General features: G+C 32.7%; 1 protein-coding gene across 6 annotated transcripts in view; it reads right to left on the reverse strand.

The window, feature by feature from the left end:
* Positions 1–21,538, reverse strand: part of LOC105202616 (rap1 GTPase-activating protein 1) — a 288,123-nt gene that overhangs the window by 67,823 nt on the left and 198,762 nt on the right. The window contains exon 1 of one of the 6 annotated variants that reach the window (XM_026138117.2): positions 5,734–6,814. The exons of the other annotated variants lie outside the window; for them this stretch is intronic. Within the exon in view, the coding sequence (XP_025993902.1) occupies positions 5,734–5,874 (141 nt within the window). The 5' untranslated portion in view covers positions 5,875–6,814. Of the gene's footprint in view, positions 1–5,733; positions 6,815–21,538 lie in introns of those variants that run through there. 6 annotated transcript variants of the gene reach the window in all.

Consider the following 21,538-nt stretch of genomic DNA (forward strand, 5'->3'; position numbering starts at 1 on the left):
ACGATATCGTAACAATGATTCTAGAATCTATCGCACAATATCATGTACTATTAAGAACGGATCGCAACAAATTTGTCAGCAATGCAAATAGGAATCAAAACCAAATTTCAATATAAATAATAATAATTTAAGTAATTCTGGTATTTACGCGGCGCGAGGATCTACGCCACAGAAGTCAGAAGAAATAAGACTGAAGATGATTTACACGTAAGCACTCTGCTGTACGCCTTCATGTCATATTAGTGTCATATTGTGCTGTAATTTTAGATTTTTACTGTTAATGAAGGAGAAGAGGGTATTATGGCTACTGTAGACATTATGGCTACTCCCATTATCTCTGTTATTAGTTGACGAATTCTATCAATTGCTTATGGAATCATTCAATTAGTAACTCGCCGTTTTTTAGTGGCGCTAACATGCCAATACACAATAGCTAACAATTGTTATAAGGCATTTTTACTTTTGAGCACTTCTAAACTTTTTCAAAGTATATTTTAGCATTTAATTACACATACTTTCTCATTGTTTTTAAATTTGAGCGTATTATCACACGAATGTATGCACACTCGAGTGCTTTTTTGTTATAACTTTTTATTTGGCTGTACACACTTCAAGTTGTGCAAAGTTAAACAATAACATAGGATTTTGTTAATATAATTTTTTAAACAAAATTTTCATATCGAAATATTTCTTCGATATATCGATTTTATTCTAAAGGGCAGTCTTCAAAAACAGCAGAGATGTTATTTTATGTTTTGTTGTTTAATGTTAAACAGGATAAAATAATATTTCTAATAATATCTCTAAAATTAAAAATACTTTTTTAACAAACTACTGTGTTTGTCTAAACTAAACCAATTTTTTTAAAATTATTTTTAGGCTAGCCATATTAGCAGCACTTTTTTTCTTCTACCGATTATGCAATGCGTAACATTTCTATAAATCACATCCTAAATATTTCATTGAGTTACTTTGAGTTTAAAATCTGTTAAACAACACTTTGACAAATGTAATCGTTCCAGTTTCAATATAAAATATAGATTACAAACAAAGTTATTCAGTAAAATGAAAATCAGTGCCATATTACTCTGTTCTTCTCTATTAATCTAGTTTCGACCAAAGTGAGTTGAATCGATTGGTCGACCATAATCATAAATAGCGCAATCATATATTATAACTTACATAAAATGATTATTGTAAAGAGTGTAAAACCGCTTAGCGGTTATTTCGTGTTACATAAGTGTAGCATAATAAAGGATGGAGTATAACAAAATAAAAGTTACGTCCTGTATTCTCTGTTCAATTTGATGTTTCGCTGACATATGACATTTTTAACGCTTGGGATTAATATCGCAGTACAAACGCTTTGTAATTGAAAGGCAGCACTTGCGCCTATGTAGTGCACAAAGCGCACGTATCTGCACTCTACTGCTATCTGCACATATTAACTTCTTCAATATTGCATTATATTACTTTTTATCTATATATTTCTCGTGCCCTTATTCTCTAATAACTTTGTAAATACATTTTATAAATTATTGTTATTTTATGTCTCATTTATACTCATTATTTGTAAACTTTTATGCCGTATATCCCACTTTTATGGGCTATATTGCAAAAATGCAATGATTTAAAGCTTGTTTTAAAGCTTTTTTTCAAATTTAAGAAAAGTATTTTGTATTTCTAATTTCTTTATAGTAAATAGAAGTTTTTATTGGTGTAGTTCATTTTCCTTAAACAATAGTAAATAATACATGATAATTAAGTTTTAGATGTGTGTGTGTGTGTGTGTGTGTGCGTGTGTGTGTGTGCGCGCGTGTGTGCGTGCCTGTGTATGTACACATATATATCAGTTATTCTATTAAACTCCGTGTATATACTCCTTGCACATAAAAATGATTCACATTAATATCATCAAAGCTATCACTAACAGAAATAGTCCAACACCGAAGATATGTCATATATGATATGTCATGAAGCATGTCATATAACATATCTATGCTAGTCAATGTTTGCTGCGAGAAAACAAGCATTCTTTACATTTTTATATTGTATTATATATTAGAAATAAATTTATAAAATTATAAATTTATAAAAAATAAAGACATAAGAGGAATAAAATAAATAATATAAATAAAGTGGAATAAATATAAGCAATTTATCTCCGTTCTTGTTTAAATCCATTAAAGCTAGATGGATCGAGGATGATTGCCGTATTAAAAAACGTGTCATGGCCCACACAAGATTGGGAAACTTTGCGTTAGATAATTGCGTGCGCTTTTCGTTCAGTTTAACGTTCGTGATAGCCACAACAGCCGATTACAAATTTCACGGCGAGGTCAGGCACAAAAAGAAGAAGGGAACGATAATTGACTGCGCGCAGCGGTTACATCGCGCACGAGAACGATCAGCACCGGTTATCAAGCGACAAGCGTAATTCTCAACGATCGACGCTCTGCCACGTCTGGTGCGGAGAATTAAAATGCCTGTCGTCGCAAGCACATGCTAGCCAGTCGTTAAGTGGTCGCATTTGAGTTGTTGGTCGAACACGGTGGCCCTTCGAAAATACAGTAATTACGCTAGATACGCGATTGACAAATTTTTATATTAAATATTTTTGACGCTTGAGTTGAAACGAAGAGATACTGGCTATTTTCCTTTTAGAAGATACAAATTGACACAAGTTAACACACTCGAACACAGTCTGACTCTCTTCCTGAGTAGTCGAAAAATGTTGATTGAGTTTGTAAATGGAAAGCGAAGTGTATCGCTTTATGTCAAAAATGTTAACTGTGTTCTCTAAAAGGAAAGCAGCCACTACCACTTAGATTTGAAACTGAATTATTTTTGCATGTGAATTCGAAAGTATATGGTATATCACTTGGAGTTAGGTAATATAATAAGCATAAATTTTATTTTTATTCGTGCAATTTTGTAATTCATTATTTTTTTAAGGATGTCTCTACACTGCCAGCTAAAAGTCGAATTTTAACAACCGCAAACTTCTTAGGTTTTTCTTCCGAACCAACGACAAAAAATTTTGATCGCGAATAACAGAATTTTTTGAAACTAGCTGCAAAAAAGAAAGCAATAAAAATTTAATTTATAATAGTTTTTGCAACGAAAATAATCTTATTCTGCTGCAGTTTTAACTTTTAAACAAGTGGGTCAAATAAATGTACTTTTACACAAACATTTATTAACGTTTTGTTAGTATATGTAACAAATTTTATTTGATTCGTAATGTTACTTTCTCATTAAATTTGCGAATAAGTATTAGAAAATTTACATTGAAATCAAGAGCAAATAAAGAATTACAGAACTTATAAAACAATTATGCCCAATTTCACAAAATTTTGAATAAAACTTTGAAATGTGACATATACGTCTTTAAAGGAGAATTAAGCTACTACCACTTGGAGTTTATTTATTTATTTATTTATTTTATTGAAGATATTACTATTTTTAATCTTTCTTTTTGTGATAGATGACTGCTTCTACATTCGTAGAAACAAGCAATGAAATAGCGCTTGTCTAAAAAGGAAAAAGTCCGAGGCAACCACAATTCTGCATATGGAGATTTTCCCCTCCCTCGTTATTCCCGTCATGCAGAAATGTGCGCGCGGAAACCGCGAGAAGATCGCTCGTGGGAAAATGGGACTTTTTTAAGAACAAATAACGGGTCGCGCTAGAAAAATGAACAGACCACCAGGCCAAACAGTTACAGTTAATGCTCTCGTTTCGCGACACGCCATGCCTTCCTTCTTCTTGTCCTTCGCGTCGCGCGTTGCTCTTCTACCAGGGCTTGGCTCGTTACCAACATCGGCATTCTTAGACACGTAAAGAAAGGAACCCGCTATGATATTTTCTCCCATAGAACGAGAGAGTGCTGTCTCGTATCGAGGAACGGATTCGCATTCCTTCGACGAAAACGACGCGTAAATATTCAAAGTACCCGAATGTCCGACATATCTGAATTTCGCACGCGCGTATTGTATTGTAATATTGTATACCGTACTAGATTCTCATGTTATGCACACATTAACATTCGGTGTAACAATATTTCGCGTAATATCATTACATAATTATGAAAATATTGAACTATTTAATTAATGTGAGAGAACCATTCAATTATTATTCAAATATAGAGTCTTAAACTGACCAACCGTGACACTCGTTAATGATTAGGTTAATTAAATAATTTTGACACAAAAACCCTAATATCAAAATGCCGAGACTATAATGGTTTTTAAATATGAAATATTTATAATTTGTCCAATCAAATCTTGTCTGAAATTCGTGCACTCAAACACATGGCACTTTCTATAGTAACTAAACTGTTTTCAAATATCAATCATATTCTCGAAATTAAATAACTTAAAGTACATTTTCACTATTGTGTCCTGAACCTAAACATGAGAATTTCGAACAACTTGATAGGTCACTTCTCATTTAAAAATTATTATAGCTATGGAATTTTGTATTAGTATTTCCATTTCAATATGGTCTCAGAAATCTGCCATTAACACAGTAAGTTTAAGATATCCTGTTTTCCCATACGTATCGAGAGTAATACAGAACGTTTATTCAATTTAGTATTTAGTAAAAATTTTCTTTTGAAAGAAAGAGAGAAACAGAGAGAGAGAGAATTCCCAGATTTTTCTGATATTTTTATTCAAAATTTCATGTAACATTAGAGAAGGGTTACAATCAGCGAACTCAACAGTTGGGTGAATGCTCGCTGTTATTGGTGTATTCTTCTATATCTGAAGATCTGATTGGATAATCTAAAAGAATGCATCAATAACAGCGAGCGCTCACTCAACTATTGAGTCCGCTGAATGTAGGGTAAAGTCGCCTATTATGGAATAGGTTCCTAATATGAGGTAGCGAGGTTTCTGCTACATTAATAAACGCATGTGGTTGATATCATCATACACTTATTATTCTTGAGATGAAATCGATTTAGTAAAAAATTCATTATTAAATGAAAAAAATCATGTTTGGTCAGTAAAACAGGATGATTTTATACTCTTCTCAACAACAACCAAGTTTTCACTCTTTACAATGTATGAAAAAACGTTGTTTTGCACAATTGGGAAATATGCAAAGCATATTTCGTTATTGGGAAAAAAGTTTCAGTTTCAGTTTCTTTTAATACACTTATTAGTTTCAATATTTTTTATAAGTTTTTCTCTTTTAATTTTGTTTAGCCTTTCTAGGGAATAAAAACTATGCGTTGGGGCTAAGAAGCATTCAGCTTTTCGATGCAAAAATCATTTTCGTTATTTAATTCTTTCCTTTTGTCAAAATTTGGGAGGAAAACAACTCTCCTTCCCCGTGTATATCCATGATTTTTACACTCTCTTTTTAGGCTACTAAAAAAAAAGTAAAGTACTCAAAGAAACTATTTTATCAGAAAGTCGGAATTTAAATTTAAAAGAAAAATTTCAAAAATTTCGCCGAGTACTAACAAAATTCAGTGAAAATCCCTAATTTGCAAAAGTAAAAAATAAATCCCCTAAAAATTCGAAGTTTTCTAAGCTTTTCCACGTAATAAATATCCCTGACTACTATTCTCTACATAGTAAAAATTTAATTACATTTGAAATTTCACGTTTAAAAACAACAATGGAGAAATATATTTGTCCAAGTCGTCAACTTATTTAGATGGATTTGCCTCAGCAAAACCCTGTCCCTTTGGGACGTGAGGGTAAGGGAAAAGGGACCCACCTGCGACAAGAGCTTTGGGAAAGTGTGCGCGTGACTGTTGTGTCCGGCTGACCGCTCCGCTCTCTGTTGTTGCTGTTCCTGTTGTTGCTGCGCCGCGGCCTCCGATCTGAGATCGTGCCTCCATCTCAATACCCCCATCATAACGCGCGGTCACGATAGAAACCACCGTTTAAAAAAACCACTTCTCTCGGTTGATCGACGTTGCGCACGGATCCACGGCCGACTTCACCTTCTTCTGCGATACCGTGGTACTTTATTCTCTCTCTCTCTCTCTCTCTTTCTCTTTCGATCCAGGATCACCGCGATCGAGAACTCCGGATCTTGTCCTTATTTCGCGCCTTCGAGCGGTCAGAATTACTTTCTGTTCTACAGTCTTCTCAAGAGAAGGCACGTGCGGCACATTGTCACACGCGCGTGTTTCGGTAAGAGCCTCGACCGACAAAGAGTGAAGTCATCAGCTGTAGTACCACGAACCGACGATATCTCGATCTAATTTCGCGCGCGTAGAATTCAAACTCCGATACGTGGCCACTGACGCTCCTCAATAAAGGATTATGAAAAAAATCGGTGTCGATCGCATCCTGTACCGAGCGCCGTTCTTCAGGATGTGAAATTCGTCTGGATGACGCACCGCGTCTGCCGCGCGGAGAAAAAGCGGCTCCGAAAATGGTGGAACTCTACAGTGTCCGGTCGGGCTCGAATGCGGACGCCGCCGTTGTTCGGCATCGACGATCCTCATCGCCGATCATGCCGATCACGCCGACTGTCATTCCGTGTGGGCCACTCCGCGAATTTTGCACTTCCAAAACAGAGTGCACGCGACGCAATCTGTTTATTCTCGCACTCAACTGTTCGCTGTAGCTCTCGAGAAAATGCCGCGACGTTGGTGGGCGACGCGAGGTCCGCTGAGCGAGGTCGGAATAGAAAGTCGGCGATCACGCGGGAAGATCGTGCGGCGTCGTCCTACACGGTGCAACTCGCGTGAACGACTGCACGCGGGAGGACAACGCGCGAGACAGAACGGTACTCCAGCGGCACCACGTGACTTCACGCCGTCAGTGCAAAGACGCGACTAAGCGCGTTCGTTCGGCCGAAGCGACGAACGCGCTCGCCCCGTCTCCCTCGACAGTGCCGGATGGAGAGAAGTCTGGAGGAGGGGGACACGCAGCGAACGTCGTCGACACGAAAACCTTGGAATTGTATACTGAAGAAACTGGAGCAAGTGTCTTGAGTTCCCGTCCGTCGAGAGAAACGCTTCGAATAAAATAAAATTCGATTACGTTGAATACATTTTCTGGGAAGAAAGGGGAAGTAAATCTCTTCCTTTCGACGTTTTCGTCGAGGGTGCCTTCCTTCGGTTTTGCTATTCTGGGGATCGATTGTGTATCATGTAACTAAAGTGAAAATTACAAAAGTGACCAAATTCATTAGGTGTTGACCAATAAAATTATAAATACTCTAGTAAATTTGTGCACTTTTGTCATTTTCACTCTAATTACATGATACACAATCGACCCCGTGAGTTCCGTTCTTCAAGTATTCGCTGTCTCTAGTAGCAGTGGAAAATAATATGTGTTCGGGGTGCATTGAGGCGATGCTGTAGCGGGATTCTGTAACACCTTAGCGACAATTCGGTATTGTTACAGCGTCGTTGCGCAGATACATGGTAGAAAAGCTGCGCAACGACACGTAACGATATCCCTAGCTATCGTTAAGAGTTACAGAATACGGCTCTAAGAGGCGTCTGTATTATCGACCAAAATGCCATTTTGTTAAACAAGTATACTTCGAATTGATTTTACAAAAATATAATTTCTTTTACAGAATTAAAATACACAAGCTAATGTATATGACTCTGGTCCATTTATTGCCAAAAATAGGAAAAAATTTTTAATTACAGACTTTCTTATCGACTTTTACTTCAATATGGCGACCAAAACCGTCAATTCACAAGTATATTTGCTTCGTAGAAACATTATGCAGGATATTTTTACAAAATAAAGGCAGTGTCAAATGTAAAATAAATGAATGAATAACGTTGAATTATTAAAATTAAGGGGGGACGCTAAAGTCGTCTTTTTTTACCGACCGAACGTTAATTTTCGGGCAAGCCGTTCTTCTAATTGCATTTACAGATTTAAAAATCCTTTTCCACAATTAAAGTATAGACAGTAATGTATAACGGACGCTATATAAGGATAAGGAAAACAAAAAAAATTGAAAATAATTTTCCAATTTTTTTCGTTTTCATTATCCTTATATAGCGTCCGTTATACATTACTGCCTATACTTTAATTGTGGAAAAGGATTTTTAAATCTGTAAATGCAATTAGAAGAACGGCTTGCCCGAAAATTAACGTTCGGTCGGTAAAAAAGGACGACTTTAGCATCCCCTTAAGAGGATGCTATAGTGATTGAAGAACTTCCTCGACGTCGGCATTGCAGATTATTTTTCGAGGGAGACCAGGCTATCGCTCTTTGTCCAACGCATAGATCTGTCTTTGTTTTTCGATTATTTCGCCATCTGCGAAAAGACCTATCAACTACAGCCACTGCTCTTCTTGCCATCGTTTACGTGCGCTAAGCAAAATTTGGACACGTACAGCTGTTCACCTATTAAACTTTTTTGTTAGGTTGTTGACTGAAACGATACACAGTCAGTGTTGTGTGTTAAAATTGTGTGTTTTCTGAAGTTCGCCCTGGTCTCATTTTATACATACGAGCTACAGAACGTCAGTAAATAACAAAAATTAACCTTGGTTGACATATCCACGAGTCGAAAATAAAAGAATTTTTAACTTTTTGATCGATTTTCTCATAAAATTTACCAGAGCAGACTTTGTTTTGGTGCGTACTTTTATTTTGCAAAAGGATTTTGTGATCTGTAAAGCCAATTCAAAAATTAATGAACACTGTAATGGTCGGTAATTTCTGTCAGTATAGCATCCTCTTAAGAGAATAGAATGTTTGACAAATTATGAACATATGTACATAAAATCCCGATGTAGTGTAGTAGTACGTAGGAGTCTATAATGTTTCGTAAATCATACGTGCGTAAGTCAAATTCATCGGTAAAACTTACGACTCCAGCATCGCCTTAACAGAGAACTCTGTCGACACCATTGTCGTTAAAATTACGAATCGTTTTCTTTCATCTAAGAATGAGAAATGTAAAAGAGTACGTGTCTCTCCCACGCATTGCTTTTACACATTCTCTCACGTACTCTTCTTTGATTTGAAGCGATTATTCTCGAGGCGCCAGACGAACAAACGACGAAGACAATAAAACATGCCTTCTTTTTACTCTACATCCGTCATTGTGCCGTACCCGGCGCCGTACCCCCCGTCTGGTCGAACGAACCTAACCGCCGTTCCCTTCGCTCCGTAGCGCATCGGTCTGTCATCCTAAAAACTTCCATCAGCGGGTTGTCCGCAAATATTGCCGTAGTCGCCGTCGAGTGCGTAAACTCAATTCTTCTTGAAACTGCACGCTCCTGTCTAGCCGCAGTTCTCAATCAATTAGGTCAGATCGTGCTTTCCAACGTTTTACGGTCGTTCCCTCGGTCAGACTCCTCATTTTCCGACCGCGCGAACTCGGCGACTGGCGCCACGTATTAGGATCTCAAAGATTCCAAAAGAGCAAGCTAATATCGCAAAACCTTTCCGTCGAAGAAAATTTTCCTCATTCATATAATTTCAAACTTACATTTGCTTAACTTTTGCAAAATTTTCTTTCGCAAACTGCATAGTTAATAAATAGTGAATAAACATATAATATTATTAATAATTTTCTTGCTTCTTGAAACTGTTTCGTTTATATTTTTCTCTGTCGTGTTTTCCTCGCGGTATAGTTTGAAACAAAATCGCTGTACAGCATAAATTGACATTTCTATATGAGAATAAATAACTCTTAAAGTACAATATTGACAGATGTTTCATGAAATTTTTCACATTTTTTTAAATATCTTAAGGTAGAAAACATAGCGTTGAACGCGACAGGTTCATGTATACACTAATAAAGTGCCAAAAAATGTATAAAGTGAAAATATGCAATTCTAACCTCTTCATTTTATAAGTTTTGTTTAAAACATAAAAATATTCTTCTTATTACTTAATTGCTTTATCAATTTATAATTAACTACTTTTCTATAAAGCGGTGTCTAAATTCTGTATCATTATTGCCTACTACGTCAGTTTTTAGGCCCAATTTCTCAGACGCTCTTTTTAAGTTATGTTGCAAAAATATTAATTAATACAAGATACGAAACAGTATTATAAAAACTGCTGTACCATCTGATAGAAAACACTTTCTAGTTTGTATTCACGTAGTTTTTTTATTTTTAGTTTTTGTTTAAAACATATTATCTGAAAACAAAGTTGGTGACTTTTCTCTAATAAATATTTCAAGAGCAGCTATATAGAGAATATATTATATATTATTTTGAATATATATTTTATGTCTTATTATCTTATTTTTTATTTAATAGAATATAATTGAAGAGTTTTCTACAAACATAAAATAAATTTATTTTTTAAAAAGTGGATTATGGCGTCAAAAATCATTCTGTCAATATATAAAGTCAATATATAACTAACCTTATTTCAGCAAAAATCAAATAGAAACCGGGAAATATTACTTGTATATATATATATATATATATATATATAAGTAATAAATGTAAACTTTGCCACAAGAACCCAACACAAAACAAGTTCAGAAGTATTTCCAGAAATTTTTTTCTTTTAAATGGATCTTCAAAATATTAATTAAATTTTTTAATCTTGTTTTTATACCAAGTAACATGAAAAAATCATGCTCAGGTTCTCTTTCCTCCCTCAATTTTTATACTATTTCCTTACTATATACTATTATTAGCAATCACTAATAGACTCATTATCAAATAGCTTATCCAATTCATTAAAACTTTTTTTTATATATTTACCTGTTACAAGCAACAAAATTTTTCGCATTAGTCACAAAAATTTTTATCTACTGTAGCAAAAAAACTTGACATTAAAAATTTTATTATATTAATTAATTCTCTTTTGTCTTTTGCTCAAGCAGGCGAGGTAGCTTATGATTTTTTTTTCTTCCGTTACAAACAAATCTTTTATTCAAAATTTTTGCTTGTAACGAGGAATTATTGGACCGCTAAATTGGAGCCTATGCTAATACTCCAGGATGTACAGTGCTCCTCCCCTCGCTTCTCCACTATGTTACTGCTTATATTTATTATAACTTAAAAAAAAAATTATCATATTTGCACAATAAACGCGCAGTAAAAGAAAAGCACTAATTATGTGGCATAAAACCATAAAAATCAAAATATTCATTAAAATAAATTCATGGTTACATCAAACATACAATACATCATTCATAAGTATGAAACTTCTCAGAAACTTGTAATTTTTTATCTTAACTTTTTTTATGTCAAATTATAGTTACAATCACATTCTTATAATTTATCTGAGTAAACGGAATTCTCAGTGACCAACTGTGTAAACGCTCATTCAAAAACTTTTCCGTGTTGGCTGTTGCGGTAAAATTAGTATCAAATATGGCAATGACAAACTTCGACATATCGCTATTTTCCATTTGAGATTTATGATGATAAAACATTTGATTACTAAAGAGAATTACATTTACTTTTACAAACATTGAAAGGTGCAATCATTGTTTTGATATTCTAACAATAAAAGACAAGAAAGTTTCACGGAGTTCCACAAAAACTTTTCTCTCAATATATAATTGCAAATATATTTTTAAACTTCAGTTTAGCTGCTTTTAATTTCTTTTGTTTTTTAACTTACATTCGAGAATTAGTTAGCTGTGTATACAATTCGCATGGACCCATAGCTCGTTCATTGTAGAATAGTTTAAAAATGAGAAATTTTTCATTTTCTGAAACTTTAATTTTTCTGACTTGGTTTGTTTTAGGAAGCTCTTATTTATATATCTTATAAATTTGTCAGTTATAAATTTATTTCTCATGTGTAATATTTTATCTTATATAAACTGTGATATTTTAGATTATATAAGTATAAAAATATAAACATTTTTGCTCTTGTTATGATATAATAATATTTATAATAATATTTAGATGATTCTTTTTATTTTACATAATAATGATTTTATGTAATAATGATTTTAAATTTAACTTTATATCCTGTTTATTGTTCCTTCGTAATGATGTTATTTTGTGTTTTATGTGCCATTGTAAAGATATGATACTATGTTTAACTGTATTTCACTCAGTTACATAAATAAAGAAGAGTTTGCACTTTATTTATTGTTATTATTACTGTTTCCAAAATTCAACCTGCATTCCATATGACATCTGGTTTTGACCTTTATTTTCTACTGTTTACTTTTTTGTTAATACAGAAATTGGACTTTTTCGGAGATTTTTCTTAATTATAATAATATTAAGCTTTCATTAATTATAGCTAATACGCTTCTGTATAAATTAAAAGACTAGATATACATTGACGTGGGAGTAATGTTAATTTCAAATCAGCTATTTTCCACGTTACTTGCTTTCACTTTAATTTTCTTTATTTTAACAGGAAACAAGAAGTACTATTTCGTTTATTAAAGCAAATCTTAATGTTAATAATATTTTCATATCAATTAGTAAATTGATTTTTCAGTTTTATAAACTGTGTGCTAATAATCTCTTTGTTTTGTTTTTCTATCGAGTCTTACACTTGCGTAAAATGTGAATTGCATGTGATTAATTAAGGTAGTTAAATCCCCAACTAATCACGTCAATGACTCAAACATATCTTTAAATTTAAGTAAAATATATCATTATGTAAAATAAAAACAAAGCAATTTATAAAATTACAATATTAAATATAATGAAATAAATTAATTAAGAAAAAAAACCTATGTATTACGTAGTAAATAAAAAAAATTAGATCGTAACATTTCTACTCATACGAGCATAAAAACAAGGCTATCAATAAAGATATTTATTTAAAAAAATGTTTGTACAATTGCAATATAAAGGAAAATATATCAAGAGGTATTAGTAATGGTATTAACAAAAAAAGAAAAGTGCAAAGCGGCTCTCGTGAAGAATCGACAAGAATGCACTGTTAAAAATGATAAAATTCAATGTTTTTTTAAATTACATATTAAATTTAATATACATTAAATTTCATGTATCTATAACTAAAAACATGTGCATAAAATTTAGTACACTTTCAGACAACATTAAGTTTACATTAAATATACATTAAATGTTTTAACGTAAGCTACTTAAAATTTGCTTTCGTTGCATTAAATTAAATTCTGCTGCCAATTTTTAGCAGTATTTCATAAAGTCGCTCTTGATGAGAAACGAGATTTTTTTATTCAAACTTTAACATCATACGATAAATATTTATGGTCTTGTTACACATATGCTTCTTCGCGCATTCAACTATTTAGAACTCATTTTTCAGCAACGTTTCGAATGTAATTTCGATATCCTTATAAACATTAGTGTCACATAAATAGCTATATATCAATAGAATTAAATATGAAAAAAATCTGCGAAAAATGTTCGAACGGTTATATATCAGAAACAGGACGGTAAATCGAGTTATAGACCATTATAATTCACAAGCATATATATTAATTTCTAAATTACTTGAGACAAAAGTTTAAAGATTTTTTAAATAACGTGTTTCAATCTAACTACCCTAATGTCCATTTTCACCATGTACATTAACTTTGATCTTGGTTTAACTTATTTTAGTTCTAAAAATTAGAAAGATAAAGAGTAAGCTCTAAATTGATATCAAAGTTAATTTACATTGATGAAAATGAATATAACAGTACAAAGGTGCATTTGCACCAATGTAGTTTAACTTTAAATTCGGTTTGACCCTTTACCGCATCATGTGCCATATATGGCACAAACCAAAGAAAAAAAATTTTATTTAATATTTTAGCTCAATTTTTGTTATAATTGCATTTTTATCCAACAATTTATTTGGACAAAAAAATTCATGCGATAAAAGGTTAATTCAGTTCAATTTACTTCCTATTTTTTTAATTCTTAAAATTAAGAAAAATAGAAAGTAAGTTGAACCGAGTTTAAAGTTAAGCTATATTAATGCGCAAACAGGCCTAAGGAATCCAAAAACTCTCAGCAAGTTTATTCGAATGTGCCGCATACGATGAGACTACGCAAAATTCGTTACTTTATTGGCATTAGGTCCGTTTATATCGATCTTCATAACTGCCATTCGCGAGATTCTATATATCCCTTCCCTATTTATTACAAAAGCATAAATTATAACAGAAAATATCCTAATGCCGCATTGCAATGACGAACGCAATGTTTCGAGATCAAAATTTATCTGCGTACGCGACCTCTTCAAGAGCAAGACCTCTTCACGAGCCTTTGACATCCGCATGGTAACGACAGGTGGTGCGGAAGGTGAAACCGAGAGGAAACCTAAGTTTGTGGCGAGAATCGAGGGAGAGAATCAGAGGGAGAGAGAAGGGAGACGGAAAGAGAGAACGAGAGACCGGATGTCCTTTCGTGGTCGACTTATTTCGTTGTCGACGAGGCTTCCCGTTTCTTTGTGCCTACGCCTCTTTGTTTCGTTATATTTTGCCCAACTTCCTGTGTCCGAAAATTCGAAAGCGTCACTCTGCCACCGGTCACTCGCCCTCTCGCCTGTTATTTACATACGTGATCCTTTAAAATTCTTTAAAGGTCTTACGGAATTGATAGATATTACCTCGACGACAACAATCAATCGTGTAAAATATTTTTCTTTCGGAAAAAAGGAATCCAAAGAATAAAATTGACAAATATCGTTCATAAGTCGAACGGTATTTTGCATTTAATGCGTTAATGAAGCGGTGAACGAGTCGGGGAATAAATTATAATATGTTGAAGAACGGAATAGAATTGTAGGTTGAACTGAGTTAGTGGACAAATCGGATATTAAACTTGTAACTCGCTCGCATTGAAACGATTCCATTGATTACCTCGCTTATAGGGTAAAACGCGTAATTATGCTAATGTTGCGGTAATTATGCCGGATGCCAGGAAGCAATTAACGCCTGGAAGCGCAGCGATGCACAATAATCTTTTATTAGGCGGAAGATTAGTTGAGGCTCGAGAAGAACTGATAGCCGAAAATAGATGAGCGCGCATAGACGATATCCATATCGGTATTTTTTCACAATGGAGTTCACTTAGCACATAACAAGTAGATTAACGAACTGCAAGCAGCTGCAGTCGATTTAAATTGCTATCAATGGAAACGAACGTTGTTTTAACATTACGAGCCGATATAACGCTCTTTATCGACATATCGAAGGTCAAAACCCTCAAATTCACATCCGATACGATTTGAAATTATCTTCAACTCGTATTCCTATAATTTAAAAACATTTACAACGATATTACGAATTAAATATAAAGAAAAAAATTGACAACGGTGAGAAGTAATGTTCTTCAAATCAATTTAAATTTTCCAAAACAACAATCTGTTGCTAATGTATTAATTTGAGATATTTCAATTTCAAATAAAATTGACTAAAATCTTATCTACTGAAAATTTGGAAAAAAATTATCTTTTACGAGATGCAATTCAAGTTGCAATTTAATTTTTTTCTCGCTAATGGATTGATAAAAACATTTGACGCGTGCTGAAACGCAAGCATTTGTTAAGGATGAGTGAAAAAATGGATACCCCCTCCCCACGTCCCTCCCCTCTCTCAGCTCCGGCTCATAATTGCGGCACCGCTTGAAGTTGAAAATTACAAGTTTTAGATATTGAAAATAATTTACATTCTCAGAAAAACATATTGCATTCAAGGTCTCCTAATTTTTGCCCGAGAGTACATCAAGACGCTAAAACTACCGTCATTTCTCAACATAGATTCTCTGTAAGGTAAATCCGATGTATGCGTATTTAAAACTTAATTTATTAAATATTATTTATTATGTTTAAGAAAAACAAATTATATCAATGAAAACTTCATACTGTCTATTTCTATAAAAAATAAAAAGATACAAAATATTTACCTTTTTATATTTAAAAAAACATTTGAAAAACTCTTGCATTTTTGCCTTAATCCTATAAGGGTGGGGTATATGGCCATATATGTGAGATATACGACGCGTAGATAATTTACAAGTAATACTTATAAATAAGATATAAAATGACATAATAACAAATGCATGCATTAATAATTATTATAAGATTTACAAAGTTTAGGGAATATAAACGATAAAAATATATGTATATACGAAACAATAATGCAATATTGAAAAAAGGATAATACGTGCAGTTAGCAATAAAGTACAGATATGTGCACTTTGTGGGTTCTGCGCAGGCGCAAATGCCTTCTACAGAACATCTGTGATGCGGCCGTGCGTTAAAAGTGTTGTATATCTCAAACAGCTATCTAAGACATTAAACTAAACAAAGAATACAAGAATTAAGCTTGTTTTGTTGTATTACATCATTTACTATCCTTCGAAGGATAAAAATCTTGAATCCCATTGCGTTTATTCCGATTCTGATTTAAAATGAATCGGAAATCATCCGATTCGCTTTGACAATTATCGATGCACTAATCCGGTTAAAACCGATTTCAATTTTTTCAATCGGTTTTAATCGAAAATTTTAAGCAGGGTCTACACTTGTGTGTCACGAAATAACTGCTAAGTCTTTTATACTCCCTACAATAATCGTCTTATGTAGATTATAATACATGATTACGCTCTACGTTGACAAATCGACTCAACCATGGTTCCGTTAATATTAACAATAAAATACTGAAATCACACATTGAAAAAAATGTCCGGAGAATAACGATCGGATTATCCTGTTAAAAAGTAACAAATGGATATTTCCGATTATTTAGATCGGAATGTGCAGAAATAAACGGATAAATCTATTTTAAAATACAGCACAAAGTCTAAAATCGGGTCATAAGACGTCTTTAAGATGTTTAAGAGATATCTTTAAAGCTACTTTTGAAAAGATGTTTTAAAGACATCTTTTTAGATGTCTTAAAGTCGTCTTACGTCCCAATTTTAGACTTTGTGCTGTATGGGAATTGATTATCCGACAGAATATCCGTTTATTTCCGATCTAAATAATCGGAAACATCCATTTGTTACTTTTTAACGGGATAATCCAATCGTTATCCGATTGAAATTTTTCTCAATGCAACAGTTGTAATCTGATGTAAAGGTACATAACTGAGTAGTTGCGTGCAAATTACCCTCACTCCACTTTTTCTAACTTTTGCGATGTAAATACCAGAATTCTTCTATACATTTTTCCTAACGTCAACGCTATGACTACTGCATAGTGGCTGCGAACGCTTCTTTGGAAGTCTTATATCGAATCCACTGAAAAATCGTTGGCGCAAGGGCGGAACAATCGAAAAACGAGCATTTGCCCTTCAAAGTTGAAAAAAATCGCTAGGTACAAAGTGAATTTGAATGTAACACATTATTCTGAGAATGTATAAACGTCGCCATTTTCAGTCTAAGGTCTGTGCATCGATATAGGTTAACTTGAATCTTGATTTAAAACTTGTTTTTATCATTTTTTAATTCTTAAAAATTGTTAATTTACATTAGTGCAAACATAATTGGCATTATATTCCGTTTATGTAAATACCGCAAAAAAACAATAGAAAAGTTATCGCAAAATATCTTTTATAACATAAGTACTATTCCTAAAGTTTTATTTAAATCCAACAAGTATTACAAAAAATGAAAAATCAGATTCAAGAGAAGATAAATAAATTTCCGAACATTTCAAACTTTTATATTAACATTCTTCAGCTTAATTAAGAGAATAAATCTACATCATATTATATATCATTAGTTAAAAGAAAACTTTTGATTTTAATACTGTATGACATGTTATTTTGAATAATAATAATAATTTATTATAATAAAAAGATTAAAATTAAATGTATGTAAAAATAAGGAATTTTGACTCATAATTAAGGCGAGCTTATAGCTCACGCGCAAATGAAAAATCTGTGGACGTTTAATTTCATCTTAACTCTAACAAAACGCTTTGTTGATGATTTCTATATTGAAACAAATTATATCTTTAAAATAGTTAACATTCGTTTTTCTGTAACATTTTAAAATTTGATCATCACAAAATAACTTTAAAATGTACAATCTATGTTTACCAAGAAATATATATTCGCAATCTGTTCTTTATTTCTATTGCGTTTTTATTAATTTCACATGAAGTTAGTCATACAGGCAACACCGTAATATATGCCAATTTATTCTAGCGGGGTAAGCTGGCTACAATGCAATATGTTCGTATTTCATTTATTACAAAAAAACTATAGAATCATATAGAATTGTTCCAGTATAAAAATATAGAGAAAGAGTCTCTTTGTCACATTAGTTCAATCATGAAATCATGTTGCTACACATTTTATACAATGTATTTATGCATAATTTAAACACTAAATTATTTATCCTTGCTTTCAAAAATATAATTATCAATTAACCTTTTTTCTCTTGTATATTCATTCACTTCCTTCCTCAGTTTATAGTCCACAAAGAGTACAATGATAATTTTTTTGTGGCAACAGAGACCTGCGACACGAAATCTATGATCTTCACGGCCACTGCGCAGAGGGCACAAATCTGAAAATCTTCCCGGTCGTTTGGTCAGAGCACGATGGTTCGAAGCGACAACTTCCGGCGTGCTTACCTGGCCGACCGGAAGTGACGCGTCTCCCTTGCTTCGCCTCTGCGCTAGCATTTTTATCGCGTCGCACGAATCAGCGACGCGTTTCGGAGAGTTTCGGTTCGCGTACGATGAACCATATAATTATTTACTACTTAAGGAGTGCTTGATTCTCGTAATGATTGACAAATATGCTATTCAAAATAGCACAGTGGAAGATGACAGACAATTTATTTCCATTGTTAGCTTTACATCAGAAACAAACGAATTTTTCTTACAAAAAATTTATCTTGAGTAAACAGAATAACGTCATAATTTTGCAAAAATAATGCTCTAATCATAATTATTCATAAATAATTAAGTATTTTATTTGATTTCTTTTAAAGGGTTACATACACATAAGTGGATAAAAAGAAATCAATTTTTCAATTTTCGCCTTTTTTTAATAATATGATAGCTTAAGAATATTTTTCTAAAGTTGTAAATCAGAATATATAAAAATTAAAAAGTTAGAGCGTTTTAAGGAGATGCTAAAGTCGTCCTTTTTTACCGACTAAAAGTTAATTTTTGCGCACACCGTTTCTTCTAATTGCATTTACAGATTTAAAAATTCTTCTCTACAATTTTTTAATTTGTAAATGCAATTAGAAGAAACGACGTGCACGAAAATTAACGTTCAGTCGGTAAAAAAGAACGATTTTAGGATCCCCTTAAAGAGACGAGTGTTACAATTGCCGGGCGAGCACTTTTCCATTTGAAACGCGTTTTTCTTAGTGTTTATACAATAAATCGCTACCTAAAATATCTCGAAAACAAATGACTATATCAAATTTGGATTTTTTCTATTTATTCAACATAAAAATACGCAGTTTTCATCAATTTTCAGGCAAAAATTCACACTCTTTTATTTAGATAAAAGTTATTTTGCACCAAACGCAAATTTTTAAAATCAATCCTGACAAAGAAATTCCTAGAATATAGATTTCTAGGTCTATCTAGGATCTATTGCGTTTTAGTATGTCAATTGTGCCTTATAAATTTTAGAGTAGGTACCGCAAACTACACTAATGGTACACTTTTCCTTTTCCACCAAATATACCGTACGTTACATTTTTATAAATTACGTCCTAAGTAATAAATATTTCATTACTTTGAGTCTAGAATTTGTTAAACAACATTTTGACGAATATAATTGTTCAAATTTTAATGTAAAATATTGATATTAACAAGCTATTCAATAAAATAAAAATAGATGCCATAATACTCGTCTCATCTATATAAAAATGCGATGCCGGCCAGTTCATCTTATATTATTATTATCTCTTGAAGAGAGAAAAAGAAAGCGAAGTAAGCAAAACATGCAAGCAATACGGACAGCCTTATTATAACCTTCATCTTTCAAATATCCTTTCAATCAAATTACACGTGAAAAAATTTTGAAAGATAAATTATTTTGCATATATGCGTACATACATGTAACTAAAAAATCTGAAATCGTTGTTGAAGTGATATTTACATGTATGTACGGTGCGGTGCATTAATGAGGTCCTTTTTTGGTGTAACAAAAGTCATAGCAATCTTAGCCAATCAGACAAACTCACTAGGCCAATGGAAACACATGATTAGTTAAATTGCTGGAATTCCTACACCAAAAAAGGATCTCATTAATTCATTTTACTCTATGTACTTGATCATAAAATCTCGGTATTGAAATTTTATTCGATGATGATTGCAATCGAAAGTATATATCAATATTAATTTTAAAAAATTATCTTTTTTATCACAATTTCAGTTTCTGAAATACAATAATTTAACCGAAAGTTCGTTTGACATGAGAATTCCGGATAAATTTGATAGCGCTGATAAATTTGCACAGTAACATAATTTATACATTAGCAGCCCGTCGATCTTTTTTCAATGTACTTAGGGGAAAGTAGGTAAATTGTACGCACCTAAGGGAATTTATCGCAGTGAAGTGATTTTTAAAGTTGAATCGATACGAGTACAGAAATAGAAACGTTAAACATTTTTTTATCAAAATTAAAGAATAAAACGTAAGAAATACAAGTCAAACGCGGTAGTTGGTGCGTCAATAATAATAATACATGTATTTCGCTTTTAGTACATAAATATGTATACAAATATCGCGTTTCGACTTCCCTTGAAGTCATTTTCAACGATTCAAAATTAACATTGTATTAAAAGTTGTGTAGAGTAGTGATCGCGTTGACTGACAGAAAAAAACTTCTACTATTCAGCATGTTGTCTCCGACTTAAAAGTAAGAAATTGACAAGCCGTAACGTCGCTTCCACATGTTCAAAAATTGAAAATAGTGATCCATCAATGTTGACAACCAAGATGAACATAACGAACAATCATGTCGTAATCTGTGGTGAGCAGTGGTAATGAATATCACCGGAAGTTATAAAATAAGATTATCAAAAAACTCACCAGCGACTGCCAAAATCAAGGCCTTTAAATTGACGTCAAATATGTAAGATAATAAATAACACAGATCTTCAAATGGGAACGTCATTATAAGTCAAAAATAAAACCAAATAAATATAATAAATATAATAAATAATAGAACAGAGATAGTCGATGTTCCATCAATTTTTTTATCACTATGTATTGTCATATTGAACAATTTTTCATTTGGTAATGCTATATTCAGGCAAGTGGATAAACGAAAAAATTTCTCGCGCTTTGGGTAATTGTACGCGCAGTTGGATAAATGTACGCAGAGGGAAAATGAGGTTATAGTCCATTTTTTTAGCTACACTACACTGCATTACACTGTACTAGTGGCACTATAGTTGGTCTCACGTGGTCTCACGCCTTTCAAGATAAATGCGTAAAATTGTCCACTGCGGACTTGATTTGATAAAAAAACAATTACTCAATGACTATTTAATTAAATTTAATAAACATTAGTTAAAGAAAAGCACGAAAAAAACGTACTTTTGTTATAACAAGATTAAATTTGATATAACAAGATTAAATAAATAAATTAAAAATATAGACTTATTGCTTTATTTTCTGAACGCCGAAATTGCAACAAAAATCATGATTTTACTTTTTCTTATTTTTTCAATTAACTACGTTTTTAAA

Source organism: Solenopsis invicta, chromosome 4 (genome assembly GCF_016802725.1).
Source record: "Solenopsis invicta isolate M01_SB chromosome 4, UNIL_Sinv_3.0, whole genome shotgun sequence".
Taxonomy (NCBI): Eukaryota; Metazoa; Arthropoda; class Insecta; order Hymenoptera; family Formicidae; genus Solenopsis; species Solenopsis invicta.